This window comes from Cetorhinus maximus, chromosome 22 (assembly GCF_964194155.1).
Source record: "Cetorhinus maximus chromosome 22, sCetMax3.hap1.1, whole genome shotgun sequence".
NCBI lineage: Eukaryota > Metazoa > Chordata > Chondrichthyes > Lamniformes > Cetorhinidae > Cetorhinus > Cetorhinus maximus.
Genome location: NC_135900.1, coordinates 35870112 through 35894075, shown reverse-complemented (window position 1 = coordinate 35894075; position 23964 = coordinate 35870112). Strand labels below are relative to the sequence as shown.

The following is a 23964-nucleotide window of genomic DNA, read 5'->3' as shown; positions in this document are numbered from 1 at the left end:
CTGTGGCATCACAGTCTCGATGAGGCTGCGGCGACTGGGGAGAAGCCAGCTGTGGAACTGGCTGCTCCCTCCCAGGCGGGGCCATCAAATACTCCGCGGCCCAGAGGACGTCCACCAAGGTCATTGAGGCCAGCAGGACAGCACAGTGAGCAGGCTGTCTTAGATGCCAGTGCCAGTGAGGGGACAGCACCTAGACGTAGCACCTGTAAACGTAAATTTAAGGCACCTTAGTCACACCACGGGTTTCTCACTGGTGCTTTTATTTTGGCTTACAGTACTTTGTTGAAGAATTGGTGTGTTGTCCAACACTGTTTTTGTTTTGCTTTATGAATTTACTTTTGCTTGCTCGATAAATTTTGACATATTGCCATGCCTCAAGGTGATTCCTTACTTCTGGATGTGTACGGGAAGCTATGATGCTGTGAGTGAGTTGTTTGACATTGAGCTTTATTGACAAGGGCCTTCGTTAATGTTATTATCCAGGCTGATTTAGCACTCAGATATCGAGTGTGGAGCCTGCAGCCCTGGCGTGTGTTGAAGGTCGATTTGTGGTGAGCTAGCTGAAGGTTCTTTGAATTGAAGCCTCCCGGGTGTCCCTGCCTCCCTGGAGTATGCCTGGCTCAGCGTCTACCCCCTCAGCATTCTCCTGTGCGTGCTCATCCTTGGACTCATCATGTGCATCCAGAGCAACTGCGTCCACATCTTCCTTGTCTGCAGCATTGCTCCTTTCCAGAGCCAGATTGTGGAGAGCACAGCATGCAACCACCATCAGTGACACATGATCTGGGGGGTATTGGAATGCACCCCCTGAATGATCCAGGCATTGGAAGCGCATCTTGAGAAGAGTGATGGTTCTCTCCACCACAGCCCCTGTGGGGGCGTGGCTCCTATTGTAGCGCTGCTCAGCTTCTGTTTTTGGATGGCAGAGAGGCGTCATGAGCCACCTTTTGAGGGGATAGCCCTCGTCACCCAGCAGCCATCCATCAAGCCGGGCAGGAGCACTGAAGAGCTTCGGCACCTGGGAGTGTCTGAGGATGTAGGTGTCGTGGGAGCTGCCTGGGTATCTTGCACAGACTTGCAGAATCTGCAGTTTGTGATCACACACTATCTGCACGTTCATGGAGTGGAAGCCCTTCCTGTTGATGAAGGCACCGGGCTCACCTGCTGACGCCTTGATGGCCACATGTGTACAGTCTATGGCATCCTGGGGAACCCAGCAATCAGTGCAAAGCCTCTGGCTCGCTCTGTCAAACTGGCCTCATCCCAACAGTAGTGGATGAAAGTCAATGCGCGCCTGAACAGAGTGTCTGTCACCTGCTTGACACAAGTATGAACAGCTGACTGGAAGACTCCGCAAAGATCACCCACTGACCCCTGGAAAGAGCCGGAGGCAAAGAAGTTGAGGGCAGCTGTGACCTTTAGAGCCACTGGCATGGGCGTGCCCACCCACACAGTTTGTGGAGATCCCAGGGCCCATCATCTGACAGATGAAGGTGACTGTCTCTCTTGACAGACGGAGCCTCCTTCGGCATTGGACCTCTGACATAGAGGTAGCTGCTTCACTGCCTATAAACCCTGGCAACAGGATATTGGCATCTTCTGCGACCCCTTCCACCTTGGACTTCCTGTTGGTCCAACACCCCTTGTGCCTGCACCTCTCCTCCTCAAGGTGGCTCCCCTGGAGGCTGAATGTGGACTCCTGGCCTCCTCCCCCTTCTGGCCCTCCCTTCCTCCTCAGGGGAGGTGCCTCCAGTAGAGAGCACAATTCTCATTCCCAGGCTCAGGGAAGGCTTCCTGAAAGCTGCAGGCCCCAGAAACGATTTCTACTGTAGAGTCCTGAAAAAGGCTTTTACTCCTGTCCTAGCAGCTGGTATGAATTGTGAAGTCTTCCTGCTCACTCAGGCAAGTAAAAGTTACTTTCACACTTAAATCCCTCAAACATCACATTCGCGACCCCACTCACCCCTCTTATCCAGCCCGTAGATGAGGTTTATACAAATGTCTCCTACCCGCCTGCCCGTTCCGCCCACGAAGATCGCACGGTCTATGAAAAATCGAGATCAATCGATGCTTCAAGGGCCTTAACTGGCCCGTTAATTGATGGCGGGCGCGCATCCGAACTTATAGCGCGCCCTGCCTTCCCAAATATCGCGATGGTGGGCGGTGACGTCGGGACGTCACCATGCGTCATTTTACGTGTGGGTGTGCAGAGGCCACCCCCGCACGCCAACAGGAAAATTCTGGCCATTGAAACTTTGAGAAAAAAGTTATGGAAGTGAAAGAAACATATTCCACGAGTACAGTTAATTGAACAGTGCTGACAAATTATGGGAAACGAGGTGTACTGCACATGCTCAAGAGTTCACAAATGAATCTCAGCACTTGACTTTCGGCAAAACTATTAAATTCAAACACAAACCTTCACATAAATACTGTGATGAAGGTATTGAAAGACAAAGGATTATTCGATGGTTAAATGTAATCATGTTGTGTGAAATATGTGACTTCTTGGATTTCCAAAATTTGACTTAATTTGACTAAAAACTTTACTTTGGACATTAGAAGTTTCTTAGTCAGTCATTGGAGAAAAATGTAGATCAAAATATTTTCAGAAAGCAGTTTCATCAATTTCTGACAGCCTGATGGTCAGATTGTTATACTCTTGGTCAGGGTGTTACATTCTTGCTACAAAATAGGAGTGTGTGTGTGCCATACATGGAGCATAATTTTCACCTTCACTGCCTGGATAATAAATTGGCAAAGCAGATTATCCACCCTTATCAGAACACACTCAATTTTCTAGTTTATTGCCTGGATGATGAAATGAAAACTGTGTGTAGGTTGATGCCTTCAACACTGAAAAAGCCGATCATAACACCACTAACAGTGGTAACAGATACTGCAGGTGCCTATGAGGAGTTTTCACTGAAATGGTCCACATAGTCAATTTTTACATAATATTATACATACATATCCTCACTAGAGATTCTCACTTCATTTTAAGCTTTGAGGCTTGTTCAAGAATGTATAAAACTGAATAAATAGAATATTGCATCACTGAATAGGAACAGCCTATAAAATAGCTTACACTGCAAAACTGATCTAATTTCAGTGCATCTTCTATTTGCCTCAACTCAGACATCTCCACTCCACTTATTCCAGGGAAAGGTCCCAAGCTGAAACTGTATTATGTGAATAGGAAACAAAAGTCTGAAATTCAGATTCAGAAATCCAGAGCCGAAGGTGATAAATCCAAATTGCTCCAGTGTGCTCCAGCCTGGTTCACTGCCTCTTTGTTTCACTTAACTGTATGGGCAGTATCACGTTTGGTGCAAAGTCAGTGCTGATGAGTTAATATCCTTCACTCGTAAAAGCACTGCCACAATATTTGATCTACCTTAAACTAAGGAGATACCATCTTACTTGTTGGTAACCAAGCGCATTATCGTCCAGTCTTTTGGAAACATCTCTGGTCTTATAAGAATCTTAAACACTGTAAAAATCTGCAGCAGAAAATCCTGAAGGAAAATATAAAATTTGCACATTAATTTTACAGAAGCCCTCAACGTACAGGAGCTAGTCTGTTAGCCCATCAATAGATCTCTTCTACAGAAATAGGTTGTGGATGGTCAGGGTTGGGAAAGATAATCCTTTCGCAACAAACACCGTGGGAAATCCAATGTTAACTTTTCACTGACACCACATTTTTGTGAAATGTAACAGAAAGTAAGCTGGGAATGTCAGTGAATTATTTTATCTATTATATATACATAATGCAAAACCAGTAGAATTTTTTCCCTTTTAATTTTTTTAAAACTCAAAATTGACCCTTCCCCCCCAAACGCCCAAATTATTTTTTTAAACCACCAGCTCCCCTATGAATAACACAACACATTTACAGTAGATATTAGAGCTCCAGTGATCGCTGGAAGGTGGAGGAGCTCTCAAGTACCTTAACAACTAGGTCTGTTCATAGATCCCAACTATCCAACTGTCTAGGCATACCTTACACAGAGGACATAGAGCCATAGTGGGACAATATCATTTAAAATCCAGTAAAGTGTAGACAATGGGTATGAATGATCTAAAATTGCAACATGGTCTTTTCTTAAAAACTAAAACAAGTGTCCAACAGCAATGAGCTATTCTGTGCATAGTGTCACTAGGTTAGGAATCAAGCGAGTTGTAGGTGCCTAACAATGAACAGTATTGGCATCTTCTCTCTTTCCCCCATCTCCTTCTCTCTCCCTCATTCTTTACTGTCTCTGTCACCTTTGCTCTCTCCCCTTAGTTCTCAGAGCTGTTGCTCCCTCTCACTGCACAAGCTCTCTCTCCATCATCCTGTGCTGTTGCTCTGTCTGTTCCCCTCAGTCTCTCCATCGTTGCACCTTCCCCCCTTATACTCTGCGATCTCTCTCTCTCTTTCTCTCTCCCTCTCTCTACACTGTTCCCCTTCTGATGTTTGATTGTTGATTTTTATTCAAAGTATCTTACATCAGGGGAAAATTCAAAAGAATTATAAGTTTTTGATTCTGGATAGTTTCTGAAGGCAGTTATTGCAAACTAGTGAGGCAAAAACAGGCCCTTTCAAACATTCATATGCCTTTAAGAGCTCTGCTAATTGGGAGATCAATGGATTTATGCGCTTAAGTGCAAATGACTCACCCTGAGATCATCTTTGTTGGTGAAGCTCTCCAGAAGTTGTTGATAATGTTTATCTGTCATTTGCCTTAGCAGAGCAAGCAGACATGCCACAAACTCACCCTGTAAGAAACCAAACCAAAATAAGCTGCCATTTTCACAGGGATTTACAGCATCTAAGTCTTTTTAACTGTGAGAAATTTGGCAGAAATGTATTCCATACTTAAAATAAATCATAAATGGATTTGCATCACAACAGAGTTCAGCTGCACAATATATGCAGCACTATGGTGACGCAGGTTCAGAAGGGTTAAATAGAAAATATAGGACTCAAAGAAATGTATATTCCTTTTACAAAGGCAAATTTAAACCATCAAAAAAAAGATTTCGTAGTAACTTATAGCACAAAAGGTGGCCATTTGGTCCATCATTCCTGTGCTGACTCTTTGAAAGAGCTATCCATTAATTCCACTCTTCTGCTCTTTCCCCATAGCACAGCCAATGTTTCCTTTTCATGGAATAACTTGCTGGTACTGTCCAGGTTTGAATGTTTAGAATTGCCAATTAGCTGAAGTTCCAGAGGGCTGGCTGCATGTGCCTGTCAGCTCCTAGCATTTTTTTAATTATTCATTTATGGGATGTGAGTGCTGCTGGCTAGGCTAGCATTTATTACCCATCCCTAATTGCCCGTGAGGTGGTGGTGGTGGGCTGCCTTCCTGAGTTGCTGCAGTCCACATGGTGTGGGGGAGTTCTAGGATGTTGACCCAGCGACAGTGAAGGAACGATGATATATTTTCAAGTCAGTATAGTGTGTGTGGCTTGGAGGGGAACTTCCAGGTGGTGATGTCACAATGTATCTGCTGGCCTTGGCCTTCTAGATGGTAGCAGTCGTGGGTTTGGAAGGTGCTGCCGAAGGAGCCTTGGTGAGTTTCTGCAGTGCATTTTGTAGATGATATACACTGCTGCTACTGTACGTCAATGGTGGAGGGAGTGAGTGTTTATGGATGTGGTGCCAATCAAGTGGACTGCTTTGTCCTGGATGGTGTCCAGCTTCTTCAGTGTTGTGGGAGCAACACTCATCCAGGCAAGTGGGGACTATTCCATCACACTCCTGGCTTGTGCCTTGCAGATGGTGGGCAGGCTTTGGGAAGTCAGGAGGTGAGTTACTCATCGCACGACTCCTCTGACCTGATCTTGTAGCCACAGTATTTATATGGATAGTCCAGTTCAGTTTCGGGTCAATGGTAACCCCCAGGATGTTGATAGTGGGGGAATTCAGTGATGGTAATGCCATTGAACATCAAGGGGTGACAGCTGGATTCTCTCTTGTGGAGATGGTCACTGCCTGGCACTTGTGTGGCACGAATGTTACTTGCCACTTGTCAGCCCAAGCCTGGATGTTGTCCAGGTCTTGCTGCATTTGGACATAGGCTGCTTCAGTATCTGAGGAGTCGCGGATGGTGCTGAACATTGTGCAACTATCAGCAAACATCCCCAATTCTGACCTTATGATGGAAGGAAGGTCATTGATGAAGCAGCTGAAGATAGTTGGACCTAGGACACAACCCGGAGGAACACCTGCAGTGATGTCCTGGAGCTGAGATGACTGACCTCCAACAACCACAACCATCTTCCTTTGTGCTCGGTATGACTCCAACCAACAGAGAATTTTCCCCCTGATTCCCATTGACTCCAGTTTTGCTAGGGCTCCTTGATGCACACTCAGTCAAATTCTGCCTTGATGTCAAGGGCAGTCACTCTCACCTCACCTCAGGAGTCCAGCTCTTTTGTCCATGTTTGACCCAAGGCTGTACTGAGGTCAGGAACTGAGTGGCCCTGGCGGAACCCAAACTGGACATCAGTGAACCGGTTATTGCTAAACAAGTGCCACTTGATAACACTGTTGATGACTCCTTCACTTTATTGATGATTGAGAGTAGGTTGATGGGGTGGTAATTGGCCAGAGATAAAAACAAAAGCTCCAACAACTCATCGACACCAACACCCATCTGGGACCCTCCACCCCTGCTTGTCCCTCCGTCCCCACCCCATCTTCTAATCCCAGCCCCAGCCACGTATTCACTATACCCCCTGACCTTCCCCTCTCTGATGCTGAACGTTCAGTGCTCAGCAAAGGACTTAGTTTCATACCCTTACGCCCTCATCTCAATGAATTTCGGGCTCGGCACGATGCTGAACTCTTCTTCCGCCGTCTTCGTCTCCGTGCTCACTTCTTTGGGCAGGCGTCCTCTCCCCGTTCAACGGATCCTTTTACCCACCTCCAATATTCTCCCTCCACCTGGTCCCCTCCCTCTGGATTCTTACCTTCTCTTGATCTTTTCATTGAGAACTGTCGGTGTGACATTAGTCGTCTCAATTTCTCTGCTCCTCTTACCCATTCTAATCTGTCTCTCTCTGAATTTACTGCACTCCGTTCTCTCAGGTCCAACCCCAACATTGTCATCAAACCCTCTGACAAGGGTGGTGCTGTTGTTGTCTGGCGCACTGACCTCTACCTCGCGGAGGCTGAGCGTCAACTCGCAGACACTTCCTCCTACCTCTCCCTGGACCATGACCCCACCACTGAACATCAAGCCATTGTTTCCAGGACTGTCACTGACCTCATCTCCTCTGGAGATCTTCCTCCCACAGCTTCCAACCTGATAGTCGCCCAACCTCGGACGGCCCGCTTCTACCTCCTACCCAAAATCCACAAACAGAACTGTCCCGGCAGACCGATCGTGTCAGCCTGTTCCTGCCCCACGGAACTCATTTCTCATTATCTTGACTCCCTTCTCTCTCCCCTTGTCCAGTCCCTTCCCACCTACATCCGTGATTCCTCTGTCATCTTACGTCACATCAACAATTTCCAGTTCCCTGGCCCCAACCGCTTCCTCTTCACCATGGACGTCCAATCCCTCCACACCTCCATCCCCCACCAGGATGGTCTGAGGGCCCTTAGCTTCTTCCTTGAACAGAGGCCCCAACAATCCCCATCCACCACTAGTCTCCTCCGTCTGGCTGAACTTGTTCTCACACTGAACAATTTCTCCTTTAACTCCTCTCACTTCCTCCAAATAAAAGTGTGGCTATGGGTACCTGCATGGGCCCCAGCTATGCCTGTCTCTTTATGGGGTACGTGGAACATTCCTTGTTCCAGTCCTACTCCGGCCCCCTCCCACAACTCTTTCTCCGGTACATCGATGATTACTTCGGTGCGGCTTCATGCTCTCGTCGGGACCTGGAAAAATTTATTAATTTTGCTTCCAATCTCCACCCCTCCATCATTTTCACATGGTCCATCTCTGACACTTCCCTTCCCTTCCTTGACCCCTCTGTCTCAATTTCTGATGATAGACTGTCCACCAATATCCATTACAAGCCTACCGACTCCCACAGCTACCTCGACTACAGCTCTTTACACCCCGCTTCCTGTAAGGACTCCATCCCATTCTCTCAGTTCCTTCGCCTCCGTCGCATCTGTTCTGATGATGCTACCTTCAAAAACAGTTCCTCTGACATGTCCTCCTTCTTCCTTAACCAAGGTTTTCCACCCACGGTCGTTGACAGGGCCCTCAACTGTGTCCGGCCCATCTCCCGCGCATCCGCCCTCACACCTTCTCCTCCCTCCCAGAAACATGATAGGGTCCCCCTTGTCCTCACTTATCACCCCACCAGCCTCCGCATTCAAAGGATCATCCTCCGCCATTTCCGCCAACTCCATCATGATGCCACCACCAAACACATCTTCCCTTCACCCCCCCTGGCGGCATTCCGTAGGGATCGTTCCCTCCGGGACACCCTGGTCCACTCCTCCATCACCCCCTACTCCTCAACCCCCACCTATGGCACCTCCCCATGCCCACGCAGAAGATGCAACACCTGCCCCTTCACTTCCTCCCTCCTCACCGTCCAAGGGCCCAAACACTCCTTTCAAGTGAAGCAGCATTTCACTTGCATTTCCCCTAACTTAGTCTACTGCATTCGTTGCTCCCAATCCGGTCTCCTCTACATTGGAGAGACCAAACGCAAACTGGGCGACCGCTTTGCAGAACACCTTCGGTCTGTCCGCAAGAAAGACCCAAACCTCCCTGTCGCTTGCCATTTTAACACTCCACCCTGCTCTCTTGCCCACATGTCTGTCCTTGGCTTACTGCATTGTTCCAGTGAAACCCAACGCAAACTGGAGGAACAGCACCTCATCTTCCGACTAGGTACTTTACAGCCTTCCGGGCTGAATATTGAATTCAACAACTTTAGATCTTAAACTCCCTCCCCCACCCCCATCCCCACAATCATTTCATGGTCATCATTAGACTTTTAATTCCAGATTTTTATTTAATTCAATTCACCACCTGCCATGGTGGGATTCGAACCCAGGTCCCCAAAGCAATACCCTGGTTCTCTGGATTACCAGTCCAGTGACAATACCACTACACTACTACAGCTAAGAACAGAGAGTTGTGATTAAAATTGGCAATGTATAAAAGAATGAACATAAAGAATTATGATTAAGGGGAGCTGCGTGCTCCACTTTTTGCTCGTTTTTACAAAAGCTATTGATAATATTTTGAGTTGAAGTGTAAATACAAGTCAAATTTTAGAGATCTTACTTTACAATGGCGCAGGCATCACAAAGTAAACTTAACAGGTTTTTGTCTGAAGCTACAAATATAAATTTTCTTTATTCAGCCATACCCTGAAGCAACACAATTATTGCTGAATTATGGTTTTCCACAGGCCTCAGTCGCTTTAAATACCTGGCCTACATCCAAAATCTGTGTGTGAGCCTCCATGCTGAGTGATAGCAGGCTATTACTGATACAGATATGAAAACTCACTAATGAAATGTCTAAGTCAGTGGCTCATCTCATGCTGAACTGAAACTTGGCCCTCTCCCTAACTATCACCAGACAATGAAGGATGTCAGTTAGGTGATCTATAATTACCATAACAGCCTCCTCACGTCTGTATCTACATAACAAAGGTACCGGATCTGACATATACAGCACTGCAAATGCTGATGAGACCTGCAGGGTGTTTAATCAGAGAACCATGAGTGCAGCATTTGTATTTAATGATTTAGGTGCCCATTAAATCAGATTCACAGAACAGATGTTCCTATACTTGGCAGTGTGCTGTTCCGACAACAGTTTCCAAACACATGGAAGAACGGAAACTTTAACTTGAACAATTATGTAACTCTTTGAATGTCGTGGTTAAGAATAAAAGATGCCCATAATTCACACCGAGAATATACTATTAGACGTTGCATATAATACTTTGCTAAATTATGGTGGCTTTGAGGTCCACACAAAGTCTAAAATCAATGAGAAATCGATACCCATTTTTCCCTTGCTCATCATATGATACATCGTTAATGGTCCCAAATGGAAATGCAACTCAAAGCCATCTTGTGAAAACGTGTGATCAGAATAAAAACATTTGACTCAGCATCTGTCAGGCTGGATCTCCAGCAGGTGGCAAGGGAACCCCAACAAGAGGGAAAAACATACTTGACCTCATCCTCACCAACCTGGCTGCCGCAAATGCATCTGTCCATGACAGTATCGATAGGAGTGACACATTGCACAGTCGTTGTGGAGACGAAGTCGCACCTTCACATTGGCGATACCCTCTATCATGTTGTGTGGCACTACCACCATGATAAATGAGATAGATTTTGAACAGAAAGAGCAACTCAAGACTGGGTATCCATGAGACACTGTGGGCCATCAGCAGCAGAATTGTACTCAAACACAATCTGTAACCTCATGGCTTGGCATATCCCCCACTCTACCATTACCATCAAGATGGGGGATCAACCCTGGTTCAATGAAGAGTGCAGGAGGGCATGCCAGGAGCAGCACCAGGCATACTCAAAAACTTGCGTGCCCAACAGCAAAAACAGCAAAAGATAGAGAGCTAACCCACAACCAATGGATCAGATCTAAGCTCTGCAGTCCTGCCACATGCAGTCGTTAATGATGGTGGACAGTTAAACTACTCACTGGAGGAGGAAGCTCCACAAATATCCCCATCTTCAATGATGGAGGAGCCCAGCACATCAATGCAAAAGATAAGGCTGAAGCATTTGACCCAATCTTCAGTCAGAAGTGTTGAGTGGATGACCCATCTCAGCCTCCTCCAGAGGTCCCCAGCATCACAGATGGCAGTCTTCAGCCAATTCAATTCACTCCACGTGATATCAAGAAACGGCTGAAGGCACTGGATACTGCAAAGGCTATGGGCCCTGACAACATTCCAGCAATAATACTGAAGACTTGTGCTCCAGAACCTGCTGCGTTCCTAGCCAAGCTGTTCCAGTACAGCTACAACACTGACATCTACCTAGCTGTGGAAAATTGCCCAGGTATGTCCCAAACACCAAAAGCAGGACAAATCCAACCTGCCAATTGCCGCCCCATCAGTCTACTCTCGATAATCAGTAAAGTAATGGAAGTGGTCATCAACAGTGCTATCAGGCAGCACTTGCTTAGCAATAACCTGCTCACTGACGCCTAGTTTGGGTTCTGCCAGGGCCACTCAGCTCCTGACCTCATTAAAGCCTTGCTTCAAACATGGATAAAAGAGCTGAACTCCTGAGGTGAGGTGAGTGTGATTGCCCTTGACATCAAGGCAACATTTGACCAGGTGTGGCATCAAGGAGCCCTAGAAAAACTGGGGTCAATGGAAATCAGGGGGAAAACTCTCTGCTGGTTGGAGTCATACCTAGCAAAAAGGAAGATGGTCATGGTTTTTGCAGGTTAGTCATCTCAGCTCCAGGGCATCACTGCAGGAGTTCCTCAGGGTTGTGTCCTAGGCCCAACTATCTTCAGCTGCTTCATCAATGACCTTCCTTCCATCATAAGGTCAGAAGTAGGTATGTTTGCTGATAGTTGTACAATGTTCAGCAATTCCACAGGTACTGAACAGTCCCTGCTCAAATGCAGCAAGACCTGGACAATATCCAGGCTTGGGCTGACAAGTGGCCAGTAACATCCGTGCCACACAAGAGTCAGGCAATGACCATCTCCAACAAGAGGGAATCTAACCATCGCTCCTTGATATTCAATGGCATTTCTATCACTGAATCTCCCACTATCAACATCCTGGGGGTCACCATTGACCAGGAACTGAACTGGAATAGCCATGTAAATACTGTGGATACAAGATCAGATCAGAGGCTAGGAATTGTGTGACGAGTAACTCACTTCCTGACTCCCCAAAGCCTGTCCATCATCTACAAGGCACAAGTCAGCAGTGTGATGGATTACTCTCCACTTGCCTGGATAAGTGCAGCGCCCACAACTTTCAACAAGTTTGACACCATCCAGGATAAAGCAGCCCGCTTGATTGGCACCACAGCCAGAAACACTCACTCCCTCCACCACCGACACACAGTTGCAGCAGTGTGTGCCATCTACATGATGCAGGAATTCCCCAAGGCTCCTTTGACAGCACCTTCCAAACCCACAACCATCTAGAAGGACAAGGGCAAAAGATAGATGGGAACACCACCACCTGGAAATTTCCCTCCAAGTCACTCACCAGCCTGAATTAGAAATATATCACTGTTCCTTCACGGTTGCTGGAACTCCCTTTCTAACAGCACTGTGAGTGTACCTATGCCACATGGACTGTAATGGTTCAAGGAGGCAGCTCACCACCATCTTCTCAAGGGCACTAGGGATTGGCAATAAATGCTGGCCCAGCCAGCGAAGCCCACATCCCGTGAATGAATAAAAACAAACGTACGATGAATTATATTTTGAAGTCAAATGTCTTCTGTGAGACTTGTGAAACATCTGGGCAGAGCAGAATCTCACAAACAGCAATGAGACAATCTTTGTCCTGTTTTAGTGGCGTTGTTTGAAGTAAAAACGCTTTCTAAAACACTGCAAGTACTCAGTATTCTGATTTGAATAACACCATAAGATTTTTAACATTCCATCTGAACAGACAGTTAGTCATCAATTTGATATCTCACGCATTTGAAGGATAGCACAGCTAACAAAACAGCACACCCTCACTACTGCACTGTCATGCCAGCCTAGATTACGTGCTTAAGTGTTGCAGTGAGGCTAGAACTCATAACCTTCTAGTTCAGGGTGCTTCAAACTGGATCACCAGCAAAACAGAAAACATAGAATTGCTATTTTCTTAGTGTAAAATATTCTATCCAAAGCTGATCACTGCAGAACTTCTGTAAACTTTTAGGTCCAGTGGATATGCATGAGCAAGCCTGCACACCTGTATCTCATTATAACTGGCTCAAAATGTATCCGAATTATATAGTCGATGATAAAACTAATGAAATCACAGCAGCCCTGTTACAGAAATCAATTAATTATGTGATAGGATTTTAGTCATGTTGTTGGGTTACATGGCCTAAATCCTGATGCCAATAGTCCTGAAGTCCGTGGGCAGAATTTTATGGTCTCCCACCAGCGGATTTGCAGGCCCAAGGGGGCGCAATAAGATTCCAAGTGGCCTTCCCTCGACCTGTCTGCAATTTTAGCTATTATTGGCCACTTAAAGGCTACTTTCCACCTGGTTTGGGGGCTGGTGGGAGGAGTTCCAGGGTAGGGAGGATACCCAGCAGGTCACTCTGCTTGGGCCTCAGGCGGGAAGTGGATTATCAAGATATATAGAGCAAAGGTGGGTAAATAAAGTACAGGAGAACCATCATCTAAATATATGGTGGAAAAGGCTTAGAGGGCTGAATGGGCTATTCCTAGTTCTATGTCCCTGCGTCCCTAGCCTAGAAATACTGGGCTTAGGAGTAGGCTATTCAGCCCTTCAAGTCTGCTCCACCATTCAAAAGATGATAGCTGATCTGGTTGTGGTCAACTCCACTTTGCCATTTGCCGCCTTTGATGTCCTTGTCTGTCAAAAATCTGTCTAACCCTGCCTCGAATAATTTCAATGGCTCAGCCTCCACTGCATTCGCAGGAAGAGAATTCCACATGCTAAAAGACCCTTTAAGAGAAAACAATTTCTCCTCATCTCCGTCTTGAATGGTAGACCTCTTATTTTTAAACTGTGCGCCCCTGGCTCTCATTGCTCCAAAAGTGGAAACATCCTGCCAGTATCTACCCTATCAAATCCCCTCAGAGTCTTATGTTTCAATAAGATCATCTCTCATTGATCTAAAATTCAATGGGTATAAGCCCAACTTGTTCAACCTTTCTTTATTAGATAAGCCCCTTATCCCAGAAATAAGTCAAGTGAACCATCTCTGAACTGCTTCTCGTGCAATTATATCTTTTTTCAAATAAGGAGACCAAAATTGTACACAGCATTCCAGGTGTGGTCTCTCCAAGGCCCTCTACAACTGCAGTAAACCACCTCTATTTTTAAATTCTATTCCCCTTGCAATGAATGACATTTCATTTGCCTTCCTCATCACTTGTATCTGCATACCAACATTTTGCGATTCACATACCAGAATGCTTGGATCCCCATGTACTACCAAGTTCTGCAATTTCTCTCCATTTAAATGGTATATTGATGTTCTACTGTTCCTGCCAAAATGGGCAAGTTCACATTTTCACACATTATACTCCATCTGCAAAATTTTTGCCCACTCACTCAATCTGTCTATATTCCTTTGCAGACTCTCCATCTCCTCTTGACAACTTACTTTCTGCCCTATCTTGATGTCATCAGCAAACCTAGCTAACATACATTCAGTTCCTACATCCAAATCATTGATATAGATTATAAATAGTTGAGGCCCATAGCCAGTCTAAAAGTAGTAGTTTTTAGTCAGCAAGACAAAATAGTTGCTAGGATTCCAAACTTTTATTGTATTGCAGAAACCTCTTTCACTTCAATTTGTCTGGTATTCTTTTGAACATATAAATCTGGCTGGTCAGAGAGAGGGTAAAGGAAGATACTAAAGCAGGAGGGATAAATAAAAAGATCAAGTGGGAAAGAGAGAAGTGCAGATGGACATATAAATACACAAGGTAAATACAAATTTGTAGCCTGCTTTTTCCCCAAACCTGCGATGCAGGTTAAAAAGTGGCAACTTTGTAATTTGGAAAAAAAAGATTACTTTACATGCAGTAGCAGTATAAACATCTTACTGAAACATTAGCTATGTGGAAAGCAAGATGTTACAGTAAATGTTTTAAATTTAATATTGCACCTGCAAATGATAGAAGCATGTCCTTGTAAACATATGACTTGATAGGTCACATGCAAAATTATAGCGAGTACAATATTTCCCTTGGGACAAGTGTGTAAACTAGGCAATTGAACAAATAGACAGAATTTATGTATTTTCATTATTATAAATACCAAGAGAAGAATTTTTAAAAGATGCAAATTAAGTGCACTCGCAGAGAAATTTACTTATGACAGCATACTTACAGTCACGTCTTGAAACTGCAAACGAATTGTCGGACCAGAGGGCTGAGGCCTGTTGCTGATTTCTAATATGGTTCTCAGCAGCATACCTAACAAACTGTCTACAAGCATGTCCACCTCCTCTGAAACGGTTGCTTCCTGAATGACAATAAAATAAATTGCAACAGATTTCGAATACATTTACATAGCATTCACAGCACAGAAATAGGCCATTTGGAAGGAGTGAGTCTTGTTAAAATAAATGTTTTGCTAAGTTCACATTCCAAAAAGTTTACTGATGCAAGCTGGCCTTGGATCTGTAACAATCTATAAAACTGAATGCTTGCTGAATGATTAAGAGGCTCAGTGGTCCTGGCTTCAAAGTCCCGATTGCATTGTGCATTCTTAACAATATTGTTTTATGAGATATACTTAATTCAATGTTTTTCCTCTTAATAAACGTTTTACTTATTTTTGCAAAGCACTACCGCACACAAATCATTTTTGCAAGGGGGAAATAGTACAGTGAATGAAAGGCCCTGTTCTACTTCATTATATTCCAATGATTACCGCAAATGTAGGCAAGGGAGTGTGCATAACTGGCAATAACATGATCAGCAATCAGTAGTTATTGCTGTCATCATCCAGTATTCTCTCCAATGTAATATTTATTGTGGATAGTAAAAAAAACACTATCTCAAGTCACAAGTGGTATTTCCACACCCTTGTATTTCTCAGACGCTTATACAATAATGGACTAGAAATCAACGTAGAGAATGTACAAAACCAATTTAAAGTGGTTTTGTTCGCCAATGATAAATATATACAGAGGTACATAACTGACTACAGTAACAGTAAATAAGATTGAAAGAATCAGTTTATTTGCAGTAGAAATGGGTTAGTATAAAGCTGTTGTTGTGAACTAGAACTTTCAATTTCAGAAATAGCTTTTACTGTCCCAGCTAAAGCCCTATTCTGGCCAGTGAAGAAGCTCAAAGCTTAATTGGGATATCTCCTCACAAAAACTGCATTACCAATCATAAATAAAGTTCAAAACAAAAACAAAAACACCTGGAAAAACTCAGACTAGTCAGGCGGACTCGAAACATTAACTGTGCTCCTCTCCACAGATGCTGCCAGACCTGCTGAGTTTTTCCAGGTATTTTTTTTTTGTTTTGGATTTCCAGCATCCGCAGTTTTTTGCTTTTATCATAAATAAAGTTCAACTGCTCAAGGATGCTGATGATTTATTTAGCCTTCTCATTTAATGCAATTAGACTGCCAGGTCAAAATTAACAGTGTTTTCTTTCCTTTTATTTATTATGGCCCCAAAAATCCACAGGAAGGGTATCTGGAACATCAGTCCAAGGGTATCCGTCCAGGATTTTGATCATTGGCCCTACCGAAGTAGGTGGGGTGTGGAGGGGGTTCGCAATTTAAGTATCTTTGCTACACCAGGGGGGTATATCTGGGGACCTCCACATGGCCCTGTGGCCACAACTGAGAGATAGATATTGGTGATCATGCAGTTCCCTCTCCCTCGGAAAAAAATCATGGCCAAATTTTTGGAGGTCAGGGCCTTGACTCCAACTTGGAATTGCAACTGTGCTCCATATCTGCCAGCATGCCGGAAGGTTCGTTTCAAATGCCAAGTTGAAAGATGCCTCAAATACTGAAATTTCAGCCCACCTTCAGCCCAAAGCTAAACTAGCCTTCCAAGGGGTGGGTGGAGACTTTATTCTCAAAAGGCCATCCCAGAAACTTCTCTAGATGACCTGGTGTGCTGAAGTCCTGGTTTATTTGGAGCCATTCAATTAATTCTAACAGTTCTTATCAGAGCAGCCACAGATTTTTAGGGCCCAGTATTCGCTTAAACCTTGCCCAAAAACTCCATACATTTTTTTTTGTCAGGTTCAACAGCCTTGATACAGATAATTATGTAGGACAGTAAATTTATTGAATTATTCATCTGATAAATTCATAATTACACAGTATACGGCACTCGGATGGAAACAACAATAAGCTGAAGACAATAAACCCCAAAACTAAATTTCAATATCATTTCAATCACAAGGTATTACAACTTCACTACTGACACACTTAGGGGTGTTAGGAGCTACCCTGAATCTTATAAATATGACTTAACATGGTTTATGTTGTGTGTTTCTTTGCCAGTGGATGAGGAGGGACATACAGAGATAACTCGTGGATAGGCAATGAAATGACATGTGAAAGGGAGCAATCGCCATGGGGATAGATTTGCAGATGATGGTGAATGAAGGAAATGATGCAAAGTTAGCAGCAAGTGAAAGGGGGACAAAGGATAGAAGAGTCACAATGGAAAGAATTATTTATAAAGTCAATTTATGGGTCAATTTGTTACAGGCAGAAGTTAATTAAGAAGACCTTCATTTATTTTTTTAATTTATTGCACCAATCTAGATGTCAAAGGGCAATCAAAGAATTTATTGACTGCAAATCAAAAGTAACAACAGGTTATTTACATAGATCGAATGGGAGGTTTTCACATTATTGTGGGATTCATAATTTAAGACAATATAGGTGTCAGGGCTGGGCAGTGAGCTAGAGGTCATAACAGAAATGAAGGTAAATGTGAGAGGGAGAAAATACAGAAGAACTCACTTGGGCAAGTGAATGACTGGTTAATTAATTAATTGCAATTGCAGTTAATTGCCTTGGAGAATTTGGTGCAAATTCAGTGGTTGGTAACTGATTAAATCAACTGAGGGGATCAAGAAATCATTGATTAAAATTTAACTAATCGCCCCAGAGGGATGATAATCCATGTCCACTGAACCAAGCTTAGACAGAAGCTAATGGAATTGCTTCAAAAGTCAATTGATTGTGAATTCTAGACAGATTCTTGGTAAGGATATTTGTTCATTTATCTAAAATTATTGCAACAGTATGCAAGATGAAAAAAGATTGTCCAAAAGTGCATTTAAAGCATTAGGGGAGTATCATGTGCATTAAGGTACATGGCAAATCAAAGTAGATAAGGGTATGGCCCAATATGTACTGAGGTATGATGGTCATTGGGAGAGGAAGCAAGCCAACTTAGAGTCAACACAGAAAGTGTTGTGCCAACAGGCTCAGATGAAGTGAACCCATTCTTCAAAGTTACATGTGCAAGAGATTCTGGGACAGGGCAAAGTAACTATCAGGCAAATAAAAGGTCTCATTCAAGGAAACTGGATAGGTACCTGAGGGAAATAAACTTTTGCAGGGCTATAGAGATAGGGCAGGACTGGGGCTGACTGGATTACTCAACAGAGAGCTGGCATGGGCACAATGGGCCAAATGGCTTCCTTTGAAGCCATAGGATTGGTTCAGCAGAGACAGTGGTTGGGCAAAGTCACAAAATCAATTTTAGGTAAAGGTACAGAGTTTGTGGTCAGGGCCAATGTTGGCGGCTTCGGTTTTCCCAATGTTTAGTTAGAGGAAATTGCAACAGATTAAGTCCATCAACACCTGCCAGGAGGAAAAGGGCCCCAAGTACCACAGAGGTTGGTAAAGACAGAAAACAATTGGATCATAACATAACAATTGTTAAATAAAACTAAGAAATGTCATTTCAAAGTCTGAGTGTCTTTTCTTTCAAAAAGTAAACCTGTAAGCTGACCCAGTCTCTCTGAAATACTCACAGTGCTGTCCTTCTTGATCAGACAAAACATTGTGCTAAGGATGCGTGCGCACACTATTAGATCCTTCTGTTCTTGCAAATGCATGTGGAGATGGTGCAGAACCACAGGTAGGAGAATGCAGCGGGAATCTGGAATACAGGTGGACAATGCAGAATGGTGTCAATCACAATAATGGTCATGATACAGTGTTGTGATTGAATATTTCAACTACATCCCTTGAAACACCAATTTATTTCATCCAAACATTTGCTGCTGTGGTGCAAAATTTGGATTCATCGCAGCAAAGTACAAGTTTTTTTCCTTCTTTGGCCTAGTTTACTGAAAAGATTTCTTCCCAGGTTGTTAAAAAAAGATTCCTCATTTGTGGAATTGCTATATTTCTCACATAGGGAGGCATTTGATCTGTTCCCTATATTACAGTCCCAATTATGCAGTTAGGCCATGATTTTCCAGTCCCGCCCACAGCAGGACTGCAAATTCCCACCCAAAGTCAATGGACCCTGGGTTGGTCCATCAAATTTTTCATCCCACCTGCAACGATTCCTGCCATGGGGGGGCACTGGAAAATCCCAGCCTTAGTTTTCCAGAGCCTAGATTTGCATATTTCAAGAGCACAGCCTAGATTTGTATAATTAAAGGGCACTGGATTCAATGTCAACATTTACATGACTTAGTGAGGGACCACAGCCCACTAGACCTAGGGGAAAACTGCTCCATGCCTGGCATGAGAATTCCAAGGATTTCATCTATTTCCCTTCAACTCCTACAACTTGTCTGACAAATCTCATACTCCAGTATGTCAGAGATGTCGTATTTCAGATTAGAAATTAAACTAAGGCCCCATCTGTCATCCAAGTGCATGTAAAAGATTCCATGACACTATTTTGAGCAAGAGCTGGGGGCTGGGGGTGGTGGGGGGAGCGGTGGTGTTCACCTGCATCCAGGTCAATACTTACCTCCCAATCAACAGCACCAAAAACTTGGCCACCGTGTCGTTGATGTTTGCACGAGCTTGCTGTGTACAAAAATTGGCAGCCACATATCTTATTAACAATGGTTACGACATTTCAAAAGTACTTCATTGGCTGTGAAGCTCATTGGAATGGCTTGAGACGGTGGAAGGTGGTACTCGTGTTATTGGCACTGGCCTCCCAAAGGATCAAATACTTCCCCCACTAGACCTCCAGGAAATCAATGTCTCCCTTCTGCTACCTCACAAATAATAATTATTTAATATATTATTCATTGTATGCACACCATCATCTTTCTCAATTTGTCTCATTATCTCCAATCACAGACATCACCATAGCACTACCAGAAAACTAAACCTAGAATTCACATAGTCGAGAAATGTATAGAGAAAGGGTAACTAGGTGAATTATTTCTCAAAATAACATGAAATGTTTCGCTGTCAGTACATTAGCCTAAATTTTCCCAGTTCAGGCTCTGCACAGTTTTCAATTTAGTTTAGTATTTATATAGGCTGAAATTTCAGCTGACTAAAATACTCTGAGTCTTTTCCAACAATTATCACTGTTGCAGCCACTGTAGCTGAAACAACTCCACTCATTGGGCATTGGGAAGTAGAACATTTTTACTCCATATTCTGCCACCAATGGTCACACAGTAAAGTTGATATCTTGACAGCAAAAACAAACTGATTTTAAAAGAGCTGTAAGGAGACGTAAAGTGAAACCATAGCTTTGCTTGCTTGAGTGAGTTGATGGAGTGTTTGTCACCAGGACATTTCAAGCACATCCTATGACTTCTGCAGATCACAGAACACACTGGTGGAAGGATGTGTTCATACGTCAGCACTTGAAATGTCACTACACAGACTTGTGTCAATTCCCCCAGGTTAGACAACGCTACTACCTGCACCGCCCACACAGGTTTTCTCATTGGCAATATTGAAGAAAGCCAAATGGATCATGCAGATAGTGACATGTGGTTCTGTTCCCTGGGAATCAACATATTCTGTGTTTAAGAAGCACTACCTGTTCCCTCCACAATCCCCACTCAAATCCATCAGATGATATATATTTCAACGAGTACTTGCTCAAATGAAAATATTGAGCTTTAATGCTTGATCACTTTTGTCAACGGCACACGCATTTCTAACCCTATTGAATTTCATTTTTCATCATAGTCACTCAATGCTTTTAGGTTGTTATGTGATAATGAAATAATCCTACAGAAAGAATTTTGTTTCATTTCAAATGTCACTAAAATGTCAACATGAAGCCTAATAAATTCAAGTCAACATAATGTCAAAATTTTCATGCTAAGTCACATGCAACCCCCAAGTAAAATACTTTTAAATGCCTGGTAAATCTGTTGCGTTGCTCACAAATGGTTTGGGACACAGGATGGAGAGCAGGAAATGTAACATTGGATCAGGTAGTGAAGAATTTAGCTGATGTGGAAGGTAAAATGTAGCCAGACCTGATTTGGAACAAGGATGGACTGAATACTGTCAGCCTCCTGTGATATGACAATTGGAAATGGTAAACTCTGGTGCATTCCTGGGACTATGGGCAAAAGTGCTCACTGGGTTGAGGCTAGAGTGGAAATTAGAAAGTGGCATTGGGTTAATTTTTGAATAGAGCATTTTTGCACTTCAGTTACAACACATTGCAAGCTATTAGCTAACATTGTTTTTCCTGTGAAAGTTACTGCAGATGCAATTGAAAAGCCAGTTCATTGTCTGTTGTTTTGTCAATCATAAAATCCTGGTGCATTATATCTCACTTCCTCCCACTCAAATTGGTTTGGTCATCATTAGATTCATAGGAATGTAGAAGACCAGGAGAGATAATTTCAATATACCTAGTTGGTCACAGAGTTTAAAACAGAACACACAGTTCACTGCTCATTTCCCTCAATTGATTTTCTTCCTAAATAGCTGTCTAATGGAGAAGTTTATAACATCAGCAATTTTATCACCCTCCAAGGCAGTGACCACCAAACATTCACTCTGATCTATAAAAGTTCATTTGCTGATGTGACCATTCACCTAAATTCTTCTAAGCTTCATCATGGGGCCATCTCTTTGTCATTCTGAGAGCTATTGAAAACAGTTTCTCACAGCTCTTCCATTACCTCAGCCAACAACCCTCTGCTCTGAATACTCTCTCCCTCCGAGTCCAGCCTCTAGTCTAACTCCCATCTTTTCCCCTCTGACAGCGGTTGTGCTCTCAGATGTTTAGGTTTCACTGTTTAGAACTTAGAATTTCCTGCTTAAACCTCTCCTCGACCGTATTGGATCAAGCTTTTGGTCATTTCTCATCCCTCCTTTCTGGCTAAGCATCAAATGTTCCTCATATCTAAGTGAAGCCCCTTGATGGTGTTTTGCTATGATAAAGGCATGACATAAATGCAATTTGGTACTGATGTTTAAATTCATGATACCCTTAATGATCTCGAATACCTAATAAGAACCTCTCCGTCTTCTGTAATTCCTCCTTGTAACTTGGATCTCTGATGCCAGATGTTGACCAGATGGCCCTTTGCCCCTTTCTTAGTGAAATTGTCTTTGTAATATGCAACCAGAAAAGCAAACGCGACTCCAAAAGGGAATTAACTGATGCCCTCAGCAGGATCAGTATCATACTGTGTGACCTATGTTCTTCCCCCATGCTTTACAACCCAAGATCCTATCTGCCTTTTGTACCATTGCTGCACATTGCATGGATGACTGAAAAGCATATCCACAGATACCACAAAACAGTTATTCTCCTGCACTATATTCCAAAGATCAATACCATTTAGTGAGTTTATAGTTACTGTCTTTATTCTTCTTTACTGTCTTGTTGGAATTGAATGTTGTTTTCTATTTCTTAACGCAATGTCCCAATTTAGCTAAATCCCTCTGCAACTGTTCACCTTAAGTGTTGTTTGCAAATCCATTGCACCAACCAATCTCCCACCACTTCTATGCTATTAGCAATCTTTGAACATTCGGTTTCTAATCCCACTTCCTAAATCTTTGTGCAGAATGAGATAGCACTGATCCCACATGATCACTTCCTGACACAGCTCCTTACATAGGCATTCCATTTCCTTTGATGCAGCTGGTTGCCAATCTACTTCATTTACTGGCCAGCTAATCCATGTTTCTGTGTGTTTTTTCTTTCTACATTATGGACCAATCTCCCATAGGTAGCTTCCTATCAAAAACATTGCTAAAGCCTAAATAAACAATACTCAGAGTTCTCTTCATACACAAGCTCTTGAGTCTTCTTGAAGAATTCAAACTAGTTTTCCAAGCATGATTTTCAGTCCATATAGTCATGCTGAGTTGCCAGACTTCTCTAGATGTTTCGCACCACCCTTGTTGGACATTATTATTTCATCCACAACAGATGTCAGGCTTGGTAGCTTATCTTATTTTGCTGATTTTTGAAGGTACATGGCATATTGCCTTCTCCTTTCCCTATAGTAGAACTCTTGGTTCTAATAATTTTCCAATGATCCTCACCAGAATTTGATTAATTTAGTCAACATCTTTGTTAGGAACTAGATATAGTTAAAGTAATATTTGTATTTGTGGGTGTTAGAAATGAGTTTTAGTTTTAAGTTTAATTTGTATTTCTGTATTTGTGTATTAAGAAAGAGAGAACTTGAGTTTCACTTTAAAAGATGCCTGCATTTTAATGAGGCTTACGACTCTTGAAGGGAAGTTACAACATACACAAGGTAGCAAAAAAACTGTGCTGCTGCCAAGCAACCGGGGTCCAGAGAAAAAGAGAGAGAGAGAGAGAGAGGCCCAACACAAACACAAGGAAACCGAAAGCAGTTAGAGTTCAGTTGGTCATTCTGTTCTAAGATGAAGGGAGCAGTTTAAGTCTCTTTCTAGCTGACATACTAGCAGACTGCTGAGGAGAGTAAGTCTAAGAATCTTAGATGAGTTGCTCTAAGGTTAAAGTAACAGTGAATGTCAAGTGAGTTCTGGATCTCAAGGGAGATACCAAGTTGTCAGCAATCGACTGGGAGAGGGAACTGCAGGGATCAGGTCCTAAAGGAAAACTAGAAAGGCCCAAGAAGCCCTTTAAGTTAAGTCAAAGAACAGGGATCTGGAAAGGTCCTGTTAAGTGAAGGTAAGAATGAGGAGCAGAGAAAGGCTCCAAGCTTAAAGGGTGAAAGCTGGAGGATGTAGATTTAAAGCATGCGAGAAGCCGGAAACTCCAAGGGGTCAGTCGAAGCTCTGTAACCCTTTACTATGAGCATTTGAAGCAGTGGTGTTCCGTTGGCAAGGCTGAGCATTTGAGAGAGAGAGTGTGTGGAAGGAAGCTTGAATGCA

The 23964-nt window shown here is 43.4% G+C and overlaps 1 protein-coding gene across 2 annotated transcripts in view; it reads right to left on the bottom strand.

The window, feature by feature from the left end:
• The window catches only part of LOC144696600 (dedicator of cytokinesis protein 4-like), a 391455-nt gene that overhangs the window by 125948 nt on the left and 241543 nt on the right, over positions 1 to 23964 (bottom strand). For both annotated transcript variants that reach the window (XM_078568091.1, XM_078568092.1), the window contains exons 24-27: positions 18663 to 18790; positions 15022 to 15156; positions 4666 to 4764; positions 3424 to 3518 (exon numbers count right to left, since the gene is read on the bottom strand). In XM_078568091.1, coding sequence (XP_078424217.1) covers positions 3424 to 3518; positions 4666 to 4764; positions 15022 to 15156; positions 18663 to 18790 — 457 coding nt within the window. The remainder of the gene's footprint in view (positions 1 to 3423; positions 3519 to 4665; positions 4765 to 15021; positions 15157 to 18662; positions 18791 to 23964) is intronic.